The 25776-nt window shown below is 33.2% G+C and overlaps 3 protein-coding genes across 4 annotated transcripts; all 3 read left to right on the top strand.

The window, feature by feature from the left end:
- The first annotated feature begins 1133 nt into the window (after nt 1–1133).
- LOC111701636 (mpv17-like protein) lies at nt 1134–5163 on the top strand. Of its 2 annotated transcripts, none has more exons than XM_023473011.1 (3): nt 1134–1683; nt 2770–3007; nt 4860–5163. In XM_023473011.1, exons 1-3 carry the CDS (start codon nt 1529–1531, stop codon nt 5040–5042), a joined length of 576 nt encoding a protein of 191 aa, XP_023328779.1. In that variant the 5' UTR covers nt 1134–1528; the 3' UTR covers nt 5043–5163. The 2 variants fall into 2 exon arrangements, with proteins under 2 accessions (XP_023328779.1, XP_023328780.1); XM_023473012.1 differs by lacking the exon at nt 4860–5163 and adding an exon at nt 3779–4192 and having other exon boundaries at nt 1135–1683.
- A 5709-nt stretch (nt 5164–10872) lies between these two features.
- LOC111701640 (peptidyl-prolyl cis-trans isomerase H) lies at nt 10873–16978 on the top strand (the record flags this gene model as incomplete). The annotated part of the gene is given in 10 exon segments (XM_023473016.1): nt 10873–10979; nt 11902–12054; nt 12439–12562; nt 13206–13367; nt 14033–14133; nt 14944–15019; nt 15266–15327; nt 15681–15765; nt 15862–16007; nt 16945–16978. Coding segments are annotated over 10 exon segments (955 nt in total), but the record flags the coding sequence as incomplete, so codon positions are not given.
- Nucleotides 16979–21153: 4175 nt separating this feature from the next.
- On the top strand, nt 21154–25220 carry LOC111701633 (peptidyl-prolyl cis-trans isomerase D; the record flags this gene model as incomplete). Its single annotated transcript, XM_023473006.1, is given in 4 exon segments — nt 21154–21179; nt 21385–21438; nt 23231–23285; nt 25201–25220. Coding segments are annotated over 4 exon segments (155 nt in total), but the record flags the coding sequence as incomplete, so codon positions are not given.
- Nucleotides 25221–25776: the final 556 nt, after the last annotated feature.

Raw genomic sequence — 25776 nt, 5'->3', positions numbered from 1 at the left:
TAGTTTCCTTTTAATTTTTATTTTTGGAACTCGGGCAGTGCCCCGTCGGGAGCCCCCAGGGGGGGGCACCAGCACTACTGCCCCCTAGGTAAGCCACTGTGCCTGGCCTGAGGAAGGGAAATGCAAGCAGATGTAATATTAAAAGAGCCTCCCTCATGGGTGCCCCCTCTCAGCCTCTCAGGGGGGGGCACGCGTAGAGGGGGGCGGCGCCCCTGAATGTATAGCGCGTCCTAAATGTGTATATTGGGTCCTTATTGTGCATAGTGCGTTCTCAAGTGTGTCCTCTGTGCATAGTGCGTCCTCAATGTGATAGTGTTTTCTCTGTAAATAGTGCGTCCTCAATATGTCGCGCCGATTGCGTCCTTAATGTATAAAGTGCATCCTCAATGTGCATAGTGCGTCCTCCTTTTGTTTTGCAATGCATAATGATAATAATGATAAACAATGCCATGCTATATATAAAGGATACAGAGAGTTCTCTACTTTTAATAAATGTACATTGTACAGGGTGTCAAAGTAAACCTAATTTTAGATTTAGAATTCTAGCGATTATAATCACAAAGTACCCCAAGGGCCTAGTCTTGGCATTTCCTAAATGTGGTCTGCCTTTTTTTGTGCTTTCGATAATACCTGAGAATACAGAATTTTGTTTTGAATTAGGTTATATTGAACTAAAATGAAATCTGAACGAAATTCTTAACGAACTAATTCAAATTTGGAACACAACTCTAAAGTCGTCTTACCACTGTCATGTTTCGTGGGACACCCTGTAATTGTATATTAGTTGCAATTTGCAAACAAAGAGAGAGAGAGGAAAGTACAAATTAAGATAAACAAATCAGCAATTTTCTTTCCACTCCACCCCCCCCCCCCCCCCTTCCTTGGAAGCTTGTAGTTTTTTTTCTCCAAAGTTTAAAAATCAATTTAAACCAACCAGTCTCACAGTCATAATATAAATCATTAACATTCGTATCAAATTAAAATCAAACTATCTATAGAAACAAGCTGTCATGGCAAGCTGTCATAGAGAGAGAGAATTTAAGAAATATTATCCGGTATTCGCGCATTCTTAGGAGTTTTATCTATCCCCCCCTCCGCCAAGTTAGGAACGACGCCGACGAAGAACCCGCAAACGTCGACAAATGAAAAAATTATTATTAAATATTATTATAACAGGAACAATTTTACCAGCAGCTAGATATTTTAAAATGTAAAAATATTTTACGAAAAATACTACCGACTTTTTCAAGGTCTGATTTCAGCTGATTTTCAAAAAACTTGAAAAATATTATCAGCAGACGAGAGAAAAAACCAGATATAACAGTCATGTGTTACATATAATTATACATGTACTTTATGACAGACCTAGGCCCTAGCTAGGGTTAAACAGCACAAAAATGGCCGATATATTCTTATTTACAAACTTTGACGATCAATTCTTGTTGTTTTTCTTCCATTGACCTTCTTTGTTTGAATACAAAACACATTTCTTAACTGGGACCTGGGCAGCTTCAACAAAACCTACAATATGAGTTCACAGCTGTTTGCCGTGTTCAGACGCTACCCTGTTGTACCCAGCATGTTGACGTACAGTGTGCTGTACCCTGGTGCCAACCTTGTACAACAAAAGTACATAAGGAACAAGAATCCAGAAGATAAAATTGACTGGAATGAGGCCTCAAGGTATTGTATTTTATATGATATAATGATAAGGATAAATTATTAAAATGATAAATAAGATCGTAAATTTTGTGTATAGTGCGTCCTAAATGTGTATAGTGTGCACTTTGTGAATAGTGCATCCTCAATGAGTATAGTGCGTACTCAATGTGTATATTGTGTCCTGATTGTGCATAGTGCGTCCTCAATGTATAAAACAGTGTGTCCTCGATGTGTATATTGTATCTTTAATGTGTATATTGTGTCCTCATTGTGCATAGTGCTTCCTCAATGTTACTCTGTGAATAGTTCGTCCTCAATGTGTATATTGCGTCCTCAATGTGTACAGGAGCGTACGAGGGCTTTTATTTAGTTAAGGGGGTCACGATTTGCGCGCGTAAGTGCGCAAAAAAATTTTTTGGTCCCCCCCCTTAAAAACCCCTTTTTTGAAAAAATATTAATACCTTTTTTAAAAATGTTCTGGTAAACAAATTGATTATATACACACTTTTTAAGTGTTAATAAATTATTTATGTAATATTCTTAAGTGGACTTATCAGAACTCCTTTTTAATACTGTGGTGTAAGCCTTAAGGGGTGAAAAATAGAATTGGAAAGTGAAAAAAATTAATAAAAAATATCTATATTTTCGTATGATTGATACATAGGATTGAAACAGTGACATCAAATACATATTTACACTGAAGGCAGTATTAATAAAAGCTTTTTTTATGAAACTTTTTAGTTTAAGGCAAAAGTGCGATTTTAAAGTATTTTTTTTACTATACGATGTAATTAAACTTNCCCCCCCCCCCCCCTCCTCCTTGGAAGCTTGTAGTTTTTTTTCTCCAAAGTTTAAAAATCAATTTAAAAACTCTATGCCTTCAAGTAGAATTGAGATTAGTTAGATAAGGATATTTAGAAAGAATGAGACTTCAGAGACGACTTATTTTACAACTGTTACCTTTTTTGTCAAATAATTTAATTTACAACCAAGAATTATTCTCAAGGCTCTGCTGGAGGTCGTCTCAGAAGTCACTTTGTTTCTGATAAACTCTGTATTTTCAATCTTTTGCAAAAAGTTTTCATTAGAGAATAAAAATATTTTTAGGTTTCTGATTTATGGAGGACTTATGCATGCTCCACTTGTATATAACTGGTTACGCCTCGCTTCAAGACTGTTTCCTAAGAACAACTTGACCCATCTGTTCGCTAAGGTGGCAATGGACCAAACCTGTTTTGCTCCGGTAGGACTATCCTCCTTCTATATTGGATTATCCGCTCTCGAGGGGAAGGATTTCAATGGGATCTATGAGGAGTGGAATGCGAAATTCCTCGACACCTGGGCAGTAAGTATTTAATCATTTTTTAGTTTATAGTTGAATAACATATTTTTAATATACTTAAAGGGACTGTAAGTGTAATTTCAAGTGACCCTCCATGTCGGAATTACAATTATTATTATTATATAGATTTATTCACACACAAAGAAATAAATACATAAATAAATGGTGAAGTTTATATTTGTTTAAAAAATTGTTTGAATAGTTTTACATAAGAAAAAAGAAAAATACGCAAAATTATGCACAAATAGGCGACATTGATCATTACTCATTACATACCATATTTATCATTTCAGCTTTGTCTGATCAAGTATGAATTAGAAAGTAATTGCAGAGTTTATGTTTGAAACTCGACTGAACTCCACTTCTGGATGGCAAAAGTGACGTTAAATTCCACTTTAACTTAAGCCTTTGTTTGTTGGGTGCAATCTTCCACATTTTTGATCAGAAACAGGTTTTAGTCTAGGGGTACCACTGTGAACTGGGCGTTGTAATCTTTGCATGGAGTGTCACTTGAAATTACTCGTGTACAGAATCGTACTCGTAAATCAAAAATGATAAAAAAAAACCTGCTTTTTGACGCCCAACTTTTCATTTTTCCCAAAATCTTTATAAATCATTAATTCTTAAAAATATACACATCTGATTAGCTTCCTTCTCCAGATAAAGTGTTGCATCTCATCTTGAACTTACGAGCTTTTTAAAATATTTAATGGGCCATCAATTGTAAATTTCATACTTAAATATGTAGACAAATTTCAAAAAGAAAATTTCCAGGCCAGTGTGTTTATCTGGCCGTTCTTGCAAACCATAAACTTCAAGCTTGTACCTGCTCACAGACGAACCATATTTGTTGGTTGTTGCAGCTTCTTCTGGACAACAGTCCTAGCAGCCTGGAAAAGCAGCAAGGAGGGGGTTCATATAAATTTTAGATCATAGGCTGTCTCAGGAAGATTTCTTTCTGTATTTTGACACACCAATCATGAATTATACCAGTGAAACTGTTAACAAAAATCCAGTGATTAATGATATGTATTTAAACAAACTGCTAACTTCAAATATTAGAATTGAACTATTTTTATACAGTATTTTAGATTAGTTATGTATAGTTCTGTCTTTCCATTCATGTTATTTTTGTTAGGCATTTTTTTCTACGCCATTAGAATAAAGAAGTTGATGATCTTTTTTTAACACTTGTATTACTCCCGAGGTTGTTTTTTCCTCGCAATGGATGTTTACGGTTAAGTTATCGTTGAATTATGGAAAAACATTGGGCTTTGCATTCAAAAGAGTGGTTTAATGGCCTAGCAGACCAACATATTCTTCAAAATATATATTATATATTCTCCCATATCAATCAGTAATAATTACAAGAATGGTTAATTTTCTAGTCTAACAATATAATTACTAATGTTGTGTTGTTATACTTATATCTAATGGAGAATACACTTATATCCTTATGTTGTTTTCTAAAACACTGAGCTTATGTTCATTATTATGAAGTAAACACTAAATCAGGGGTGTAAATTTCCCCGCCCCCCTCTTATTTAAAACCATTTTTACTCCCCAAATTGGATACGTTTTCGTGGAGCGTAAATAGTTTTAAAAAGAATTTTTTTATTAATTTGGGAGAAAAATAAAATTTTTGGTAAAAAGCATCAAAAAGGATGAACAAGGTTTTCTTTGATGTCCAATTTTTCATTCTCCCCCCCCCCCCCCCCCCCCCGACTTCAGATTTTCAAAATTCATTTCCACCCCTCCGCGCTGGGGGAAGATAAATCATTAAATATACACCCCTCGCACATTTATTTAAGTTAGTCTTGGCTTAAAAAAAACTTTGGATACTGTAATCTTTCAGACTGGAGTATGTATTTGGCCGTTCCTAACCGCAATCAACTTCAAGCTGATCCCGCCCAGGCTTCGAACCATTTTTGTGGGAGTGTGTGGATTCTTCTGGTTTACTCTTCTGGCTCACTTGAAAACTCTACCTGGAGGGTTCGAACCCCCTTTAGTCTATCTCTATAATTATACAACTAGTTAATGTTTACACTTGAATCGATATCTTGTGTCTTTACAATGCCTACTTCCTGCAGTTTTAAAACTTAAAGAAACTGTGGGAGTAATTTCAAGGGTATTCTTTCACTTTAGTTTCTCTCTACAATTATACAATTAACTAGTTAATTTTTTCACTCGAACCGGTATTTAGTTCATCTAGTGTCAAAGGAATTGAGTCTTTGTCACAAACTATTATTTTCTAATCTCTATATCTTTGCTACCCAATGTCGTAGACCTTAGATATTTCAAACTATGAATTCTGTTAGATGAAAGCATCTTAGTTTGAAATATCAAAGGTTTACTCCATCAGGTGGCAAAAATATAGGTATTAGAAAATGAGAGTTTGTCACAAAGACTCATATTCCTTTAATATGCATACTTCCTGCAGTTTTGAAACTTAAAGAGACTGTTAGTGCAATTTCAAGTGAATCTTCACGATAAACGAGGCATGCCTGATTGTAAACTTATATCTAATTTATAATGTGGAAGAGATCGTTGTTTTTCTAGCTTGAAAAGCATCTAGTTCTGACAATTTCCTCCATTTTTCTTCAGTAAAAATCTTAGTCAGTAGTCATTGTTCTAGAGAAACCTCATTTGAAACTAACCAATTTTCACAGCAAAACGCATGGAAATCTTATTCTTGACCAAATAAATAGTTTGCCGTTCAAAGTAAATCGGACATGCCATGCTACGTCTACAGTCCTTTCAAGAAATATAGTCGAATGACCGAAGTTGTTTCCCTGAATCTGAATATGAAATTTAGATTGGAGAATTGATTATATCAATACAACTCATAGATGTCATTTTAGTCAAGTTAAATAATTAAATTGAATCTTGTTAAATGCGGAAACAGTCAATTCAACTTGAGACCTAAAGTCGACTTAAATCCAGGCTTCAATTTGAGACGCGTCTTAAATACGATTGGTTCCACTTAAAATTGTGTTCAATGTTTCTAGATTTAAGCCGACGCTCAATTGAAACCGGTTTTTAGCAGATTTAAGACGCGGCTCAAATTCATTAAATTCGGACTCTGAGGTCGGAACTTTTGTAGTTTCCTTAGAAAGCTTCAATTTTTATCTTGTAGTAGATATCAGGTTTTGGCTTAGCACAATCTAATTTAAAAGTTCAGGTTCTGATCCTGTAGTAAAATAAAGACTGCGTTTAGTATTTTAGGTAGTTAACAATTATTATGAATTATTGTTTTTTCATTAACACAATTGACGAGTTTTGGGGGGGGGGGGGGGGGGGGGAAATTGACTATTATTTTGTAAATATCTACACTAAACATCGTACATTATCTGTGAAACCTTAATATTATAATAGTTGTTATAATGATAATATCTGATCAACCCGAAGTCAATTTACCATATATGATTTTAGAAGATGTTGTAAAGCTTAAAATATGATTTGAAATTGATAAATTGTTAGTATCTATATTGTTAAATATTTACGATTTGTTATATGATTTATTTTCTTGTTATGTTTTCTCAATTTTAGTTCAGATTTGTAAACAATCCTCTTTATTAATTGATTTGGAATTATTTGCATAATTAAAAAATAATAAATAATTATCACCTAATTCTGAAGAACCTTTATTTTCTTTAATCACATATAATTAATATTTTGTTTAAATCAAATACAGTACCAATATATAAAATTACATAATTCACTGATGCGTGCAGTAACTATACTGTGTTATTTGATTTACAGGCAGGTCTGGCAGACAGTCATTCGGTGTCTTTATTAAGGGTTTAAAGTGATGGAAATAATATGCATCCTTAATGCTTGATCTCGATCGGGGACATTCACCCCCCCCCTGACAGATTCAGGGAGGGGCGTAGGCCCCCCCCCCCTGAATTTGGAATTTTTTGTTCCTATTTTAAGAATAGCTTCTCAATAGCATGCTTAAAGGGAAATAAACCCTAGTGCAAAACAGGAAAAATATCTGTCTTAATAAACTGTAATGTGTGAAAAGTTAAAAATCTAGTTTTTTAGTCTTTAGTCATTAATTTTGACTCTTTTTGAGTCTTTTAAGTCAAAAAAAATTTCACCTGCGCGGCGGCGCGATTTTTTGTACCTAATTATGAATTTTTTTGTTCCTAAAAAACCTTGCCCCCCCCCTCACTTAAATCCTGTATCCGCCCCTGACACAAAAGTTCCCAGATCGGATGATTCATCAATCCTACTTTGAGATAATTGTTTTTCAAGGATGTGCATTGTACAGAACGATGAGTAATATATTAAAAGATTCCTTTGGATTTGTCTTTTGTATTTGGTCAAAATGCACGTATAAGGGACAGAAAGTTTGCTTACGTTATTTCATCGTGTACAATTTACTGGATTATTTTTTTGAAGAAATTAAAATAAGATTTAGATTTTGCCTTTATTAAAAATTGAAATTTAACTAAAATTTTAAATAAAACAGTTTTTTGGACGAATGATATTTTTGAAAATAAAAAAGCACGTGACTGGGCCACAGACAAAATTTGGAACATGACTTTGTAAGGTTACCAAATTGAGTAATCAAAACTCAAAATTCTTTTTATAGACATTGAAACTTCAGTTTAGGAGACAAAGATTTAAAAAAAAGTCATGTCGATTTTTGGAGAAAATTATCTCTTACATGGCACTAGATTTCTTCTATAATATCTGACATGCTTGAAACTATTTTACTTCTATGTAAGGTAGTTAAACTGAGTATGCAGTGTTGTACGTGGACAAATTTTTTTGAGTGAATACGTTTTCAGAATTGTTTTTTTTTTAAATTATCATAGACAAAATTGTACTGCAGTAAACTAATAAGTAGTTTAGAAACAGGTTGAGAAAATAAAAATTTATTATTATCATCGAAAATAAGTAATCTTATTCAATTAGTTTCTATAATCTCTCTTTAATCACAAAGATTTTCTGGAATTTTTATTAAAAAGACGACATTTGAAGAACTTGAAGAAATCTGCGAACAAATTTATAGAAAACAAGAAATTCTATATATAATGATAAAAAAGGAAATATATAAATAATTAATTCTAACTTAGATTTATTGGCCAATTTCTTTTGATAAATGTGTTTCTAAACATCTAATTAGTTTACTAAAAATTTTACTATATTATTATTCTTCGTTGTCGTTATTTAATGATTTAATAAAAACCGATTCTGAAAACGTACCCACCCAAATTCATGATTTTGAACGTCGACTTTGCGGTCAAACTCAGTAATTCTACATCGTGGAGACGTTTCATATGTCTCAAATTAATCCTAAAGAATTTGGATCCACAACGTACTGCATACCTATAGTTTAACTACTGTACCTTACATAGCCGGTCTATCCCTTTAAAAAGCACGTTATTACAAGCATTAAGAAAGAAGTAACAAAATTATTATTTAGATTGGATGTATAAAAACAGCGTATACATCAAGATTGACTGTCAAGAAACGCTTTTGACGGAGTACACTATATAGAACATTTTAAAAATGAGATGACTTATGATCGAGCCCAAATTTTTATTTTATTTGAGTTTTAAGTTTACACGTATAGTTATAAGAAAAGCTCTTTAAATTTACAGCTGCTCGTGACTATGTTTATGTAAACCATGCTATTTAACAGCTTTATAAATCAAAATTTAAATTGAAAGTCGTCTTTTTTGTATTGATATAATTGTCTACCACTGTACGTACGATAGAAAGCAATGCCAACCAGGGGCGTGTTAAGGAATTTGTCCAGGGGGGGGCTTAAATTTTTTTCTCTTTCCAGGGGGGGTCAGCACCCGTTGGGGCCTGAAAACCCCCTGAAATCAATAGATTTCACTGGTCCAGGGGGGCATAGCCCCCAAAGCCCCCCCCCTGAATACGCCTCTGATGCCAACCAATCTATCTAAGTCTTAAGATGAAGAAAAATGTAAAAATTGATTTTTGATATCTTTTACCAAAAGTTTGCCCAAGTTTGACTGCAAACATGGATTAATTCTTGTATAGAATGAAGAATGACACAAATCCAAAGGTAAATTATGTCGAAGTAAAATGAAAAATTTCTCAACTTTCTTCCCAAATTTTTTACGAATGGCCAATGCGAAATTTCGACGAATCAAACATTTTTTGCGAAACAATTTTCCCATTTTGCTGGAGACCCTATACGTGGGCAATTGTTGGACGATGGACAGATCCATTTCTAACTAATTGTAACAAACATAACAAATTATTTTATTGGAGACAGACAATTACACAAGCTTTTATACAAGTTGTCTTTTAAGGCCTATTAGCACGTCATACGTTCCATACTTATAGGTTTTTCGGTTAGCAGGACGTATTGTTCGTTTGAACTATACTGGACGTGGTACCACGTGAGTTGTTTAAGCAACTATAATCAAGGGGGTATACAGAAATAAATGTAGGGGGGGGGGGTTAACCCAACAAACAAAAACCCGTGAAGAACACAAGATTATTTGGTTTATTTCACACGAGTGACCCGTCATTATCCCGTGATAATTCACGTGTTGTCAAGGTGATTGTCGACGATTTGATCACGGGTCTAGGACCGAGTTTTTACACAACAAAAACTTGAGTTTATTTCACAAGATGAACACGGGATTTTTACATGGGAAAATTATTTTTCTCCCATCTACTTTAATTACATTTTTGAAAACCCCGGGAAAGGGGGGATACATAATTGATTTCTGATATATAAATATTATAAAATACATTGTGTAAAAGTATATAATTATTACAAAATGTTTAGAAACTAAACATATTAGTTTATATCTTATACATTAAACATCTTGAACATGTAAACTTTAAACTTTTCTTATCACAAAGTGATATTTCAAGTCTAAACAATGTTCAATTATGTTAATGTGTTCATACCTATATGAATTCTTCTTCCTGTATCGATATTCCAAAAAGGGGTTGTTGAGAAATACAATACAAAATTCAATGTGAAACTAATTTCTATACTATATGCTCATGCTTGTTATAATCTGAAAAATTTATGTCAGTTGAAATATTTCATTTTACTACAATAAACTTTTAGTTTCTAAAAGATGAGCAGAGACACTGCAAGTCTTGTGATTTTGCAACTCTGTTAAAAATGAAAGATTAAATTCTTCCCGTGATATCTCAAATATTTTACGCGTTATATTTACAAGAATTAAAATCTAGATAATTCTGGCATTCCATTATTCATGATTAACACGTTTGAGCTTGCACTGGTATCTTTTCTACGAGCAGAACATGTGAAAAAACTACGAGAATTGAACTATAGAATTATCTCAAATATAGTACACATGATAATTACGAGCATTAAAATCTAAAAATTCTGGCATTGCATTACTCGAGCTTAACACGATAGGAATATGCAAGATTTTGCACTGGTTTATTTTGCTACGTGTACAACATGTGAAATAACAACGAGAATTTTCAAAGAATATTTTCGCGTTTTTTACCCGTGCTGTACACAGGAGGAATCTTCAAGATTGTGAAAAGTGGATTTACCACGAGTATAACACAAGGAGGGTACGTGAATTATCAACCAGTTCTCCATAATGCTAATCTCGTTGAAAACCTGTGTTTTGTTTCTTGGGAAAGGTCATATGTATAGTACAGCGGATTTAGCGTAGGTTAGAAGTGGAGTATAGCGGATTTGAGTAGGTCGAAAAATGTATGAAGTACGCTTACATAACATGAAGTATAAAGACGACATATCTAAAACCGTTTGCGGCAAAAGTTCCCTGACAGAACAATAACAAAAATTCAAAAACAAAACTATTTTATTTTTTAGTATACGCTATATGTTATCACAGTGTTAAACCAAACAAGCAATTCATTAAATATCTTAACAAAAACCTAGATTTACATGATTTATTTCAGATAATCATTTTATTCCCGTTATTGGCCCAAGGGGGATTAATGAGAAGTTTGCATGTGTAAAAAGGTAAATCTATAGTTCAATATTTATTGAAAATTTGATTTGCATGAAATAATTTTGAAGATGATCTCCTAGGCTAGTTATGTAAAAACCTTAATTGGTTTAACATGTTAACGTTTAATGTTTGATTCTGATGGCATAGAGTTACGCTATATATGCACGATTTAATCTTTAAAAATGTTGGATTCCTGAAAATTGGCAAATTAAAATTCTTTCAGAACACAGAATAAGTGTGTAGAAAACAAATCCGATCCCTTTTTCTGTTCAACATAAACAAGTATTTATTTGCTAACGCAATCAAAATAGAGCATACATGATTCTAACTGCGGAAAAGAGGGAAGCGATATTTAAGCAATCTTAAGTTCAGACCCAACTGCTGTGTGTTTTTGTTATTTGACTATTTTAAATTATAAATTGTTTAACTTGTAAACCTGAACTTTAAATGATGCATTTGACGAGTTTTTGGGTCCGTCCTAGAGAACGAATTTTAACTCCCCCCACCACTTATTTTTTATTTTCAGCAAAAATATTATTATATTTCATTATTTTAGGGTAAGGTTAGCTTAAGACCGAGCGCTGCGGCTAGGGCAGGCTAGGGGGCCGAGCGCCGTATCTAGGACAGGCTAGGGGGCCGGGCGCTGCGGCCACATGATCAATTACATCCATGAGTTACATAAGAGATCCAAGTACAAATTTGAGGGGGGAGGGGGTCCAAAAATCGTTCTCAAGGAAATAACCGAGTTTTTAATTTGTTAACCAATATTAAGATCATAATTTTGCTGTAGAATTTAGAAAGCACTAGCTGCTCAGGGATTTCCAAATCAAACATGTGCTTCTTGGTTAACCTCGCCGAAATATAACCTAAAATTCGTAATCATTGACAATCCTATCAAACAGCTCTTCTTCTACTGACTTATATTTCTGCTAGGGGGAAGGAATGCCTGAACAGCTTGTAGATGATGACGACTACGGAGACACGATTATGAGCTCGGAGACGGAGTTCGGTGTTGATGAGACCAGGATCAATGCCGATCCTCAACCCATCACCGAGACACTCTCCAGTCCTTTTAAAAAGCCTAAGGTAGTAAATGAAATACTGTTAATAGTTTTTTTTTGGATTCACAGATTTGTTGGATTCACAGATTTTTCATTCATCGAATTAGAAATATAGGGTTACTTTTAACATCGGTTTAATATCAAGGAGTATACCCCTATTGATATTATAATGATCGATTGAACTAACATCTTTTGGACTAATGTTTATTTGGACTAACGTTTATCAGGACTATAGTCCTTTTAACAAATATCAATTCATTTTAACAAACTATTTAATTTTTTAAACGATACCTCCTTCTCAATTTTTAAGAATTTTAGCAAGAATTTTTCCATCCGTAAAAACAAATCACCATCCAAAATTTGATATTTAGTAGTAAACGTTTTTTGTTGTAAATTATTTAATCTTAAGGTGACCAAACCGGCGTTTGATTTTCCTCCTGCGTACCTGGGAGGAGCAGATAATCAGGCAGTTCTAGCAGCTCATCCTTCATCCTCAAATAATCCTCTAGTCTTCCTAGATATCAACCTCGGAGGTCAGAGGATAATAGCTTCTAGTGTTAGTTAAAGGCGTATATAGGCACTGGCCTTTTATACCGACGGCGTTCTGGGGGTTCCACAATGGGGATCTTCCATAGTCATTGATAATTGTTATTATTATTATCAACCTCGAAGGTTAGAGGATAATATCTTACTATAAGTCAAAGGCGTAATCAGTGGTTTGTCCAGGGGGCTCAAACTTTGTCTCCCCCCCCCCCCCCTCCTCGCTGTTGTCAGAAGGCTTACAACTTGAGATAGAGGGTTACATTCTTCCAAAAATACTTTATAGTTTTTGAATGTTTTTTGACTTGCACAGAAAAAACAAATTCTGAGCCAAAACAAACTACATTTTTCATAAAAAATTAAAAATTTAAATTTTCATCTTTTTTGACTCTTTTTTTTTCATTAGTCCACAAACCACATTACTACTTTTCCTTTTATTGACTATAATTATTTGAGGAACTGAATCCGGATTTACAAAAAAAGTTGAACCCAATCTAGGAGCTGAAAAAGTTTTGACCCGGATCTTACGCCCTGCACCTTTTTTTCTTTTACTGATTACGATCAGTCGGTCACTATACATACATACGGTATACATCTTATAAAAATAATTTATTATAAAACTTCCTATTTGTTCAGATGACTTTGTTGGAAGAATTATTATCGAACTGTTCGCTAATGTTGTCCCGCGAACAGCTGAGAACTTCCGTCAGCTGTGCATTGGGGTGGAGAAGGAGGGGAAGAAGATCGGATACAAGGGAACCATCTTCCACAGGGTCATTAATAGGTTTATGCTGCAAGGTAAATTTCATTAATTATTTTGTCATAAATTCATTTAAGAATCTAATCAGTGTTCCGTTATAAAAGAAAGTGTTTGATGTTAGATATATTACGTTTATATCACTTGCAAAACATGATTTTTGTTTTTTTAATTTTCGAGAGAGAAAAAAACACAACATTAAGTTTAAAAAAGAATATCTTTTAATCTTATCTTGTGCAATGTCGATCTTTTTTTACATTTTGTTGAGTGAGTACTTAAAAAATACAATGAGGAATATGGAGTTTTCAAGCAAAGAATTTGTACCTTAACTAGGTAGATAGTTTTTTGTTTGTTTTATAAACATTCTATGCCTTCAAGGTGCTTAGCACTTTCTTTCTTTTACTAATTGTAGCTTATAAATTTTACTTTAACAGCAGCTTTTTTCATACAGTATAAAACATTATAACGTAAAAATATTAAATCTTAATTACTTTTCTATTTGTATTGGTGGTTTAACAAAAATAAATCTTTAATTTTGAGCCAAAAATATTAATTGTAACCATCCGAAAACCTTCACTGGGGTCGTTGAGTTCCCACGATAAATTTTGGACTGGTGTTTGGCGTTTGTTGCGAACAAACAGACAGATTAACAGACAAGCAAATACATATAAAGGTACAGAAAGAACTATAATTATGACGTAACTAGGCGGAGATTTCGAGAACTCTGATGGAAGCGGGGGAGAGAGTATTTACGGGAAACAATTTGAGGATGAAAACTTTCTTCTTAAACATGAAGTTGCAGGACAGGTTAATCAAACCCTTTTATAAATTATTAAAAGCTTTTTTGTGTTTCAATTCAATTTACAGGAACTTTAAAAAGTTTTTAAAAATTATCTTAAACGTTATTTTGTTGGGAGAACAAGCATTAATCTGGAGATTAAGAAAAAGTTTTCAGCTCTGGAGAATCAATAAATTAAAATAAAATCCAAAGTTTCGTCCACTTTAACCTTTGAATTTTTCCAGTTGCAACTATGCTCTGATATTTGTCTCTTTTTTTACTTACCCTTAGATAGGTAAAGTGAGAACGGTGTCGTATCAATTGACCACTAATAATCGATTGGACTAACGTTCTTTTAGACTAATATGTTCATTTGGACTAACGTTCAAAAGGACTATATATAGTCCTTTTGATACAAATTTTTTCAATTGAACTGATTTTTCAATTTTCTAAAAATTAACGCCCATCATGTTTAAAGTATTTTTACCAAAAATCATATTATTTGAGGGTTCTGGGTTAGGATAGGTTACGAAAATTTCTGGGGTGAGCGCTGCGGCTAGGCCGAGCAACTGAAGTTATAAACTGTATTTGATGAAAAATTCGCCGAAATAACTGCCAGTACCACTAGTTAAAATCCTGAATCAGCGATTCGAATCCTCATTAATCTTTAAACCTTTCTAATTCCCAAAATTCGGTGACAGGAAACTTGTTTATAAATTAGTTCAGCTGCAAATTACAAAATCCAAGGCAACATTTTATAATTTAAAGAGAAATCCCACTGTTTTCTGGTCTCACTGTGCTTTCTTTGAATTCATATTTTAATGATATTTGTTTTTAAGGTTTCAATGGCGAACAGCGGTCCCAACACGAACGGATCCCAGTTTTTCATTTCCACTGTATCCTGCCCTCATCTTGGTAATATATTTAAGATAACTTCACTCTCCTGAAACCGCCCTTTTTTCTTCCTCTTCCATTTTTTTACAAATTGTCTTAGTTTTGTAGTTTTCCTCCCATATGTCCCACTTTCTTTCCTTTTTTTTATTTTCGTCAAAAAGAACTTATACTCAATATTACATTTTTATATTTGTGCAAAATATGAAAAAGAAAAATAAGTAAATTCTTGCAAAAATATCTATTTCCTCACTTGGTATTATTGTCTAGATGATAAACATGTTGTGTTCGGTATCGTAAAGAAAGGGCTGGGAATCCTTACTGATATTGAGGTAAGGATAAAACATACAGTGGGCCTCAAATAATCCACATTTTCAATAAAGGTAGAAATTAGAAAATTCATTTACAATTTATTAAGCTCGCTTTATATAATAAAGTGAACCCCAAAAAATTGAGGACTAGGAAGACGACATTTTACCAATCTTTAGCTTGTTTTTGAAAATTGGAGGACCACAGACCACAGTCTTAATTTAAAAAATTCATTAACTCTATCTATTTTTTTAACGAAGACGATAAGTTATTTCGCTTTATATTAGTTACTACTGTAGTTTCGGAGAATTACTTAGATGTAAACAGCAGCTGTTATTGGAGGGATTCACTATAACGTTAAAACTCTCTGTATCAGGTTCTACCCGGAGACAGTCAGGACAAACCTCTAGTTCCTGTAACAATTGTTAACTCCGGAGAAATCAAACCAGACCAAGACCAAGGTGAGACTGAAAAAATTCACTTGCGGATTTTTAATTTTTTTCAAAGCATTTTCAGTAACATCCTTTAAGATGGTCCTGATGTGAACTATGAACTAGGTATCTGTGAAAATGACGGTACACCTGACGTGTACCCGCATCATCCTGAGGACCTGGAGCTAGATTGGTATCTTCAATCCAACTTCTCCACCATCCTCAATATACTCAAGGATATCAAGGAGTCTGGCAATATTTACTACCGAAAGGTGAAATTTTAACAATATTTGAATATGTTCTTTTTAAAGATTTATGTTATGTATTTTTTTAAAAGGCATTGCTCCAAGTAAATATTCTCAAATCAAAATTTTGAAGGGCATTTATCAAAGATTTTCTGCTAGCAGCAACTAGGAAGTATAAAATTTTAGCTTTTATACTGAGCTACATTCCGCATGACCATGTAGTGTTCAAAAGGAAGTATAAAATATCGCTTTAATACTGAACTATATTCAGGGTGATCATTTTATTTATTTATTTAAAGAGAATTGCTGGGGTTGTTCCTGGCCCCAGGCAATCCCACCCCTCAGCACTACCCCTAATGATACGTGTATTCCTCACGCCTGAGGGAATCTGGTTAGTCCCATAGATAAATAAATAAACATAGATAGCTTATGTACGCAAAATCACTAAGAATTGTACAGTCCGAGAACTCATACTTCTATGGGTCAAAGTGTGCTTCAATGATAAGTGGGGTGGTTTGGTTTTTTAATGGATTTCATAATTATTAAACCACTCAGGAGTGATTTTTTTTCAGAATATCAAATTATTTGACTAAGCAATATATCATATTGACGAGAACTGAAGAAGGACATGAGAAGGACTAAACTAACTTAAATTTCTTTTTACAGAACTCATGTACACCACAAGTACTCAATGACATAAGAACAGCCAATGTTCACAACCGACCTAGTTAATCTATATAATAGGAATAATTTTAAAACATCTCTCTACATTTATATCTTTCAAGATGAAAAATGTCGTCTTATGCGCAATCTATCTTTATCTATGGTTAGTCCGCTTAAGGCATGTACTATTTATGAACCCTGAATGCAAGCGAACCCGGGTGTAGGGATATCAGAACCCGTAGTATTCTGTAGCAGCAACTAGGAAGTATAAAATGTAGCTCTTATACTGAACTATATTCAGGGTGACCATGTAGCAGCAACTAGGAAGTATAAAATGTAGCTTCCCCCCCCCCTCGTTTTCTGTTTATTCTTTTACTGCATTATAATTGTATGAGCTTTTACTAAGCACCTTAAGTGTGTTCTGACCTAAGGTTTTCCAAAAATGTATTAGATCTTAAAATAGTAAGGTTAAAACTGACTTTGGGAGTTTTAAGTTGTGTTTTGGGAGTCAGAATCGGGACGATTTAAACTCGTTTTATAGGCTGAGGTTAAAAGTTTCTTGATATTAGATTACTCGATATTTAACTACTCGATAATTAGGATAACATCGTTATTATAGGGCATTAACACTTAAAAAGAAATACAGAGAATAGGAGGGAGTAGAATAGAGGATATTACAAAGAATAGGATGGAGTAGAATAGAAGAGAATTCAGATAATAGGAGGGAGTAGAATAGAAGAGAACACCTAGAATAGAAGGGAACACATAGAATAGAAGGGATTAGAATGAAGAGAATACGGAGAATAGGAGGGAGTAGAATAGAAGAAAATACAGATAATAGGAGGGAGTAGAATAGAAGAGAACACATAGAATAGAAGGGATTAGAATGGAGAGAATACGGAGAATAGGAGGGAGTAGAATAGAAGAGAATACAGAGAATAGGAGGGAGTTGAATAGAAGAGAATGCAGAGAATAGGAGGGGGTAGAATAGAAGAGAATACAGAGAATAGGAGGGAGTAGAATAGAAGAGAATACAGAGAATAGGAGAGTAGAATAGAAGAGAATACACTGAATAGGAGAGAGTAGAATAGAAGAGAATACTGAGAATAGGAGGGAGTAGAATAGAAGAGAATAAGTAGTAGAATAGTAATAATAAAAGTGGAAATGATCACAAATGAAAAGTAAAGGCAGCTCATCAGCTTTTAATCATATCCTGGTCCTTTCTATGAACTTATTTTACTATTTAGATGATAAAGGGAAGACATGAGTAGGAGTGGGGGGGGGGGGGGTTAACAACATTTATGATTTTTATTTAGACATTTAAAGTATATAAATATTTTGAAGTATAAAGTATAAATGTACTTTCAAAGTATATAAATATACTTTGAATGTTTTTTGGTTTGTATGTTTGTGTACACTAAAAGACAAAACGGCTGAACCTATTGGTCCCAAATATTGTTTGGATCTCACCTCACCTCACATTAAAATTTAAAATCGAATATGAGCGCGAAACACCCTGGAAGCCTAGTATCTGTAATAATTGATTGCTTGAATATCAGTCAGAACTTGATAGTTTTGTGCTAACGTGGAATTTTGATGAGATTGTGAATACACCTTATTAATGATAAGATCAGATAATATTATCATTTCTGACAAGCATTGTACTTTGGCTAAATAAATCTATGAATACAGGGGTGTCCAAAAAAATTACTCCCTAATTGTTAATAATTAGGGGTCTGCTACCGAACTGAGTTTGTTAATTGTTTGTTTTAAGCTTTTTGATAGGCAATTGTTTGTTACCAAACTGTTTGGTAGGTAATTGTTTGTTACCAAGCTGTATGGTAGGCAATTGTTTGTTACCAAGCTATTTGGTAGGCAATTGTTTGGCACCAAGCTGTTTGGTAGATGAGTGTTTATTACCAATCTGTTTGGTAGATGATTGTTTATTACGTATCTGTTTTTAGACGATTTTTTGTTAGCATGCATCTTGATAAGCAATTGTTTGTTACCAAACTGTTTAGTAAGCAATTGTTTTTTATGGCGTTGGTTGGCAGGCGAGTTTTGTCCCCTAGCAATTTTTAGGCAATGCTTGTCACCAAACTGTTAGTCACTTTGTAAAAAGTTTATGTTCAGATGTTAGTTAGTTTGTTATTTGTTATCAATCTAGTTTTAAGTTTGTTTGCCACAAAGCCGTGTTTTTGTGTATGTCAGGCTCCATAAGAAAAGTATTAGATGGAAGAGAACAATGAATAGAAAACAGATCTGTTTAGCAGAAAAACAAATAAACCTTGAATTCATTTTCTCTTTTATTCTGAAAATATAAACTTGTGTAAAGAAATCTAAACCATTCATATTTTTTTAGATAACTTTAAATTTTTATCTTTTTTAGAAAAGTGTTAAATTATTTAGTAGGAACAATTTAATTTCTGTTAAAAGAATGAAGCTACTTTGTGCAAATACCCTTTCATTATTATTATGTAAGATATCTGGAAAAAGATTACAGAAAAAAAGATAATTAGAAAGTCAAGTATAAAGTCGGCTTTGACCAAAACTAGAGAATGCGCGAGTTTTAAGTTATAGCTTTAAATCATCCTTTAAACATCCTTTACTTTCTCTGTATTAAAAAAAAGTATTGACTATTCGTGATTTAAAAATTTATTAGTAATACATTTATTTATAGTTTCACTTAAGAGTCAAATCTCTACATCTTAAACCTCCAGTTATTTTGTGTTGATGCAAATTGCAAATAGCTTTCCAATAGCACGGGACTGTAAGGGACAAATGAAAGGGGGCATAGGCTGAAAGCTGATCACTTTAGCTCTTGATCGTGACCCATGAAAGTTTTATCTGATGTACCTGTCTCGAGAAATTCATATTAAACTGTGTTAAAATTATACGAAAGTTCATATATGTAAAATTTAGAAAATCTTAAACTTAAATCACGTGACCAGAACTATCACCAATGGCAGAGCAGTATACTGGTCACGTGTCTCCGCCTGTATCAAGTGACCACTTTACTGCACTGCCACTGGTGGAACTTCTGGTCAAGCAATACGGACCTATAAATAATATTATAAAATAAATCTATAAAAAATAGAAATAACAAATATAAAACTAGAATTGGAGTAAACCTAAGTTACAATTAGCTTTCTCTGGGATATCATCGTTTTCAGATTGGTTGCATATTTGCTGAATTTGATCTTTTTAAACCCACTACTTTTATACAAAATTGTATAAATATTAATTTTCGTATACATTTGACAAAAGTTGTAAATTAATTTCTCGAGATAGGAACATCAGATATAACTTTCATGGGTCGCGATCGAGAGCTAAAGTGATTAGCTTTCAGCCTATACCCCCTTTCATTTTTCCTTTACAGTCCCTTTAAGGGAAAGAAAACATAATGCAAAAAAGACAAAATATCTATCTTAATAAACTGTAATGTGTGATTTGTTAAAAATCTAGTTTTTAGGTTTTTTAGTCTTCAGTCATTAAATTTGACCCTTCTTGAGTTTTTTAGGAAATAAAAAAATTTAGCATGCGGCACGCTCCATTAATTCCAATATCTGGAATTTCTAACATTTGTGCCCCTCCCCCGGCCCCCCCTGCTTTACAAATTCCTAGCTACTACAGCCTAATTTCTGGAGAATTGGATATTTAAGTTAAACTCCGCGCCGGTTTAATTTTAGTCACTTTATATTTACGCTGTAGCTTTTTAGTTTGCAGTTTTGGACTCATGCTATTTAATAGCTAACTCAATTTTGATAAAATAATCGATGTAATACACTTTGTATATCCTCCTTCCGGCTTAAACCTTGAGTATTAAATTCAATTTTAAGCGAAACCAATCATATTTGAGTCGCGTCTCAAATTTAAGCCGCGGCTCAAATTTTTTTTAATTTGGCCTCTGTTTTGAAAGAATAGGAAGTTCGATTCACAACAGCACCGTTTACAAAAATAAGACTGAGTAACAACTAGAAAAAGATTTGTCGTTTTTAAATCTTGATAAAGAGACATTTACTTTTTACGTCTCTATTGCTTAATTCTGCGGAGCTGGGAATTTTTTAAATAGTGGATATCAGGATAAATACTTGATCCAGTATTTTTCTTAATCTCGAGATTAAATAATGTTTGTTCTCCTCTTGTTATAAATCTAGAGATTAATTAACAAGTAAAAATAAAAGTTCATGTATACAAACCAAGTAAAGTTCTTCCTCTTCACTTTTTATCAAGCAATGATTTGCCGAATAACAATACAACACAAGACGATTTCTTATCCGTCATTTAGTTCCCATGTTTATTGAGACACCCTGTACTCTGTAGTATGATAAATTAGTATGTAATACCATACAAGTAAAATTGTATGGTTTGATTATATCTATTTATGCAACTGTGGTGTGTTATTATGCGGGACATTTTTTTTTTTGGCCGGAATTCTTATTCCAACAAAAAGCACAATTTTATAAATGATAACATAAGACAGATATATAAATTTATTAAAAATTTGATGATGGTGATAGACCAAACCTCTGCAGAGTAAAAAAGTAGATGTTAGTTCCACATTTTTTTAAGCTTCATAAAAATGTGGGATTTTTATTAAAATCCGCGAAATAAAAAGGGAAATCTTCTATGCCGGTATAAAATTTGACTTTTTGTCCTTGGGACAAGATTATGAAATTGTGAATAAAAGCGCGGGATAACAGTTATCTTAAAATTGAATAAATGAATCCTTGTTTTTTAGGGTTCGTGAGGTGGAGGTTCCATGTGCTCTCAATATTGCAGCTGTACACCTCAGGTACAGGGCTTCTCATAAAGGATGAGAAAACAAAGACGATTGTACAAAATGTTTACTTCTGGGACCAGCTTGAATGAAAGCTAGTCATGATTCATACGGCGTAGACTAAATTGAACCACTTATCTCCAGCTTGACCAAGTGCACAAGAGAAGTGGTTCAACTTAGACTACACGGTTCAATTATGTCTTCATTAAATCTGGTCTCTGTTTACTTATATTTAAGGCTCCCGAAACCTTTTCTTGCTAATTTAAAATTGATAAGCATATTGAATTTAAAGGCATGCCTAAGAAAACAAAATTCAACCAATGTTTTTTTATTATTCGTTTACTAACAATTTATTTCGTTTCTCGATCTTAATGATTTTCTTGAACACTAAAAACATATATTTATTCCTTTTGTATGACTAAGGAACTCATTATCACGAATTTTCAATTCATTATATCTTTGTAACCTGATTGTGTTGGCCTTGAATATTTCAGCTAGATCTGCTAGTCAAAAATTTAAACGATCAGGTTGCAACCTTCTAGGTGTTTATGGTTTTTTTTCTACTAACCTAATATACATAAGTTTCCAGCTTTGAACAATTTTAATGATTTGGTAAATTAGATTATTTTTATATTGTTTTCCTTGTTTATCCTTCCGATTCATTCATTCATCCAACCTCGGACTCAGTGTTCAATAAAGTTTTTCCCGTTATCCTGTACACAACCAGCAATAATCTTTACAATTCTTCTTTAAAGGATCTTGTCGACGTATTTTCCCGTTATCTCGTTATCCTGTACACAACCAGCAATCATCTTTACAATCCTTCTTTAAAGGATCTTGTCGACGTATTTTCCCGTTATCCTGTACACAACCAGCAATTATCTTTACAACCCTTCTTTAAAGAATCTTGTCCACGTATTTTCCCGGTATCCTATACACAACCAGCAATCATCTTTACAACCCTTCTTTAAAGAATCTTGTCGACGTGTTTTCCCATTATCCTATACACAACCAGCAATCATCTTTACAATCCTTCTTTAAAGGATCTTGTCGACGTATTTTCCCGTTATCCTGTACACAACCAGCAATCATCTTTACAATCCTTCTTTAAAGGATCTTGTCGACTTATTTTCCCGTTATCCTGCACACAACCAGCAATAATCTTTACAATCCTTTTTTAACGAATCTTGTCGACGTATTTTCCCGTTATCCTGTACACAACCAGCAATAATCTTTACAATCCTTCTTTAAAGGATCTTGTCGACTTATTTTCCCGTTATCCTGCACACAACCAGCAATAATCTTTACAATCCTTCTTTAAAGAATCTTGTCGACGTATTTTCCCGTTATCCTATACACAACCAGCAATCATCTTTACAACCCTTCTTTAAAGAATCTTGTCGACGTATTTTCCCTTTATACACAACCAGCAATCATCTTTACAATCCTTCTTTAAAGGATCTTGTCGACGTATTTTCCCGTTATCCTGTACACAACCAGCAATCTTCTTTACAATCCTTCTTTAAAGGATCTTTTTGACGTATTTTCCCGTTATCCTGCACACAACCAGCAATAATCTTTACAATCCTTCTTTAAAGGATCTTGTCGACGTAACTTCAACTGGCCTCCAATGTAATGAGTTATATGCACGATTCACTTTTGTAATTGTTCCTCAGACAAAGGATTCAATTCTAAACAGGTCATGCCACTTTTCAGAATTATGGGTCCCTTGAAATATGTCAACAGTCTCTTAAAGAAATTACCTTGTTCAAAAATATGACATTTGTTATAAAGCGTGATTGTTTAGATTTCATGAGTATGATTCAGCTATTTATGAGTGTAACAAAGTTCTAGAAGTTAAGGTAAACTAAATTAAAGTTTAATTTTGTTGAATAAACTTAACTTGATAAACTTGTTCTATTGAAAGTTTTTAAGTGGGAGAACCTATTTAACTGATCCAGGTGGGGCTATGGGGCTCAGCACCCCCCCTGGATCACTAAAATATATGGTCTCAAGGGGGTTTTCAGGTCCCAGAAAGAAAAAATGTAACCCCTCCCCTCCCCCCCCCCCAGACAATTTGGATTCCTTTTCAGGAATCTGATCTATAAACCTTTTGATCTAAAGCGAATTTGATCTAAGCGTAATCTGGTCTAATGAGAATTCAATCTTTAAAAAAAATTTGTTAGTGCATAGGAAATCAATCTATAACCCTTTTGATCTAAAGGGAATCTGATCCGTGGACTTTGATCTAAAAAAAATTAGATTAAATTCCATTTTTTCTGGAAAATTGTGAAATTAGATCTAAAACTTAAATTTGAAATATAACTTATATCTGTCTTTAAATGAATGAATATTTTTTCTATGTTATTATCAAAAAGGTAAATGAAGTATTTGAACTGGTTCTAAAATATTTTTTTCAAATTTCAGTTTTAATGTACATTAAGTACTGAGAATACATCTAAATTGTTCTCCCATGATTGGGAATTTTCTCTAAAATATGTAGAATTGGACATAAAGTATGTAGAATCTGATCTAAAGTATTTTTTTTCAAATTAAATTTTCTTAATACAATTTTCGCCTTAAATCTCAAAAAATTCTGCGCTTTATTTTTAAAAATATGGAATTTTATCTAAAGTGTAGACTTTGTTCTAAAAAAGGTAGACTCTGATCTAAAAGTTTACAAAATGTGGAAGGTTCATACCTTACTGGAGATGAGTAGGGTTCAGGTTAGAGATGAGTAGGGTTCAGGATAGAATTGAATAGGGTTCGGGTTAAGAATGGTTTAGGATAAGAATGAGTAAGGTTCAGGTTAGGGATGAGTTGGGTTCAGGGTAGAGACGAGTAGGGTTCAGGTTAGGATTAAGTCTGGTTAAGGTTAGGGATGAGTATGGTTAAGGTTAGGGATGAGAATGGTTCAGGTTAGAGATGAGTAAGGTTCAGGTTAGGAAAGATTTCTACTCAAACCTATGCCCTTCTTACATCTAACCTTCTTCATAGTGCTCCTGAACCCTACAGTTTAAAGATGCTGTTTTGTTCATTTTAGACTCTTATTCTTTACATTTTAAATCTAGTTTTACACATTTTAGATCAAATTCTACATATTTTAGATCAAATTTAACACATTTTAGCTCTAATTCTACACTTTTTGGAAATATATTCATTATTATTCATAGTCAGATAAAAAATTTTATTCGAAAGTTAAGTTTTAGATCAGAGTCCACGTATAGGTCAGATTCTTTTAGATCACATTCCCTTTAGATCAAGAGGGCTATAGATGAAACTCCAGTGCACCCAGCTTAGTGTATTTTGTAGGAAACTAATGAAAAATCCTGAAAGATAAACAATAATTAAAAATTGAAATAGAATATAGTACAGTTTAGGAGTAACTTGAATATTCTCCACCTCTTGAATATGTTTAGAACTTGAATATTCTTCACAAATTGAATATGTATAGAAGTAACTTGAATATTCTCCATCTATTGAACATGTTCAGGAACTTGAATATTATTCACCTATGTTCAAGAACTTGAATTTTCTTCACCTATCGAATATGTTCAGGAACTTGAATATTTTCCACCTATTAAACATGTTTATGAACTTGAATATTCTCCAGCTATTGAACATGTTTATGAACTTGAATATTCTCCAGCTATTGAATATGTTTAGGAACTTGAATATTCTCCACCTATTGAATATGTTTAGGGTGAACTTGAATATTCTCCAGCTATTGAATATGTTTAGGAATTTGAATATTCTCCACCTATTGAATATGTGTAGGGGGAACTTGAATATTCTCCAGCTATTGAATATGTTATGGGGGAACTTGAATATTCTCCAGCTATTGAACATGTTTAGGAACTTGAATATTCTCCAACTATTGAATATGTTAAGGGGGAACTTGAATATTCTCCAGCTATTGAATATGTTTAGGGTGAACTTGAATATTTTCCAGCTATTGAATATGTTTAGGAACTTGAATATTCTCCAGCTATTGAATATGTTTAGGAACTTGAATATTCTCCACTTATTGAATATGTTTAGGAACTTGAATATTCTCCAGCTATTGAATATGTGTAGGAACTTGAATATTCTCCAGCTATTGAATATGTTTAGGAACTTGAATATTCTTCACCTATTGAATATATTTAGGAACTTGAATATTCTCCACCTATTGAATATGTTTAGGGTAAACTTGAATATTCTCCAACTATTGAACATGTTTAGGAACTTGAATATTCTCCACCTATTGAATATGTGTAGGGGGAACTTGAATATTCTCCAACTATTGAACATGTTTAGGAACTTAAATATTCTTCACCTATTGAATATGTTCAGGAACTTGAATATTCTCCA

The sequence above is a fragment of the Eurytemora carolleeae genome, unplaced genomic scaffold, assembly GCF_000591075.1.
Source record: "Eurytemora carolleeae unplaced genomic scaffold, Eaff_2.0 scaffold355, whole genome shotgun sequence".
NCBI lineage: Eukaryota > Metazoa > Arthropoda > Copepoda > Calanoida > Temoridae > Eurytemora > Eurytemora carolleeae.
The sequence above is the reverse complement of the archived record's forward strand: the minus strand, read 5'-3'. Positions and strand labels throughout refer to the sequence as shown.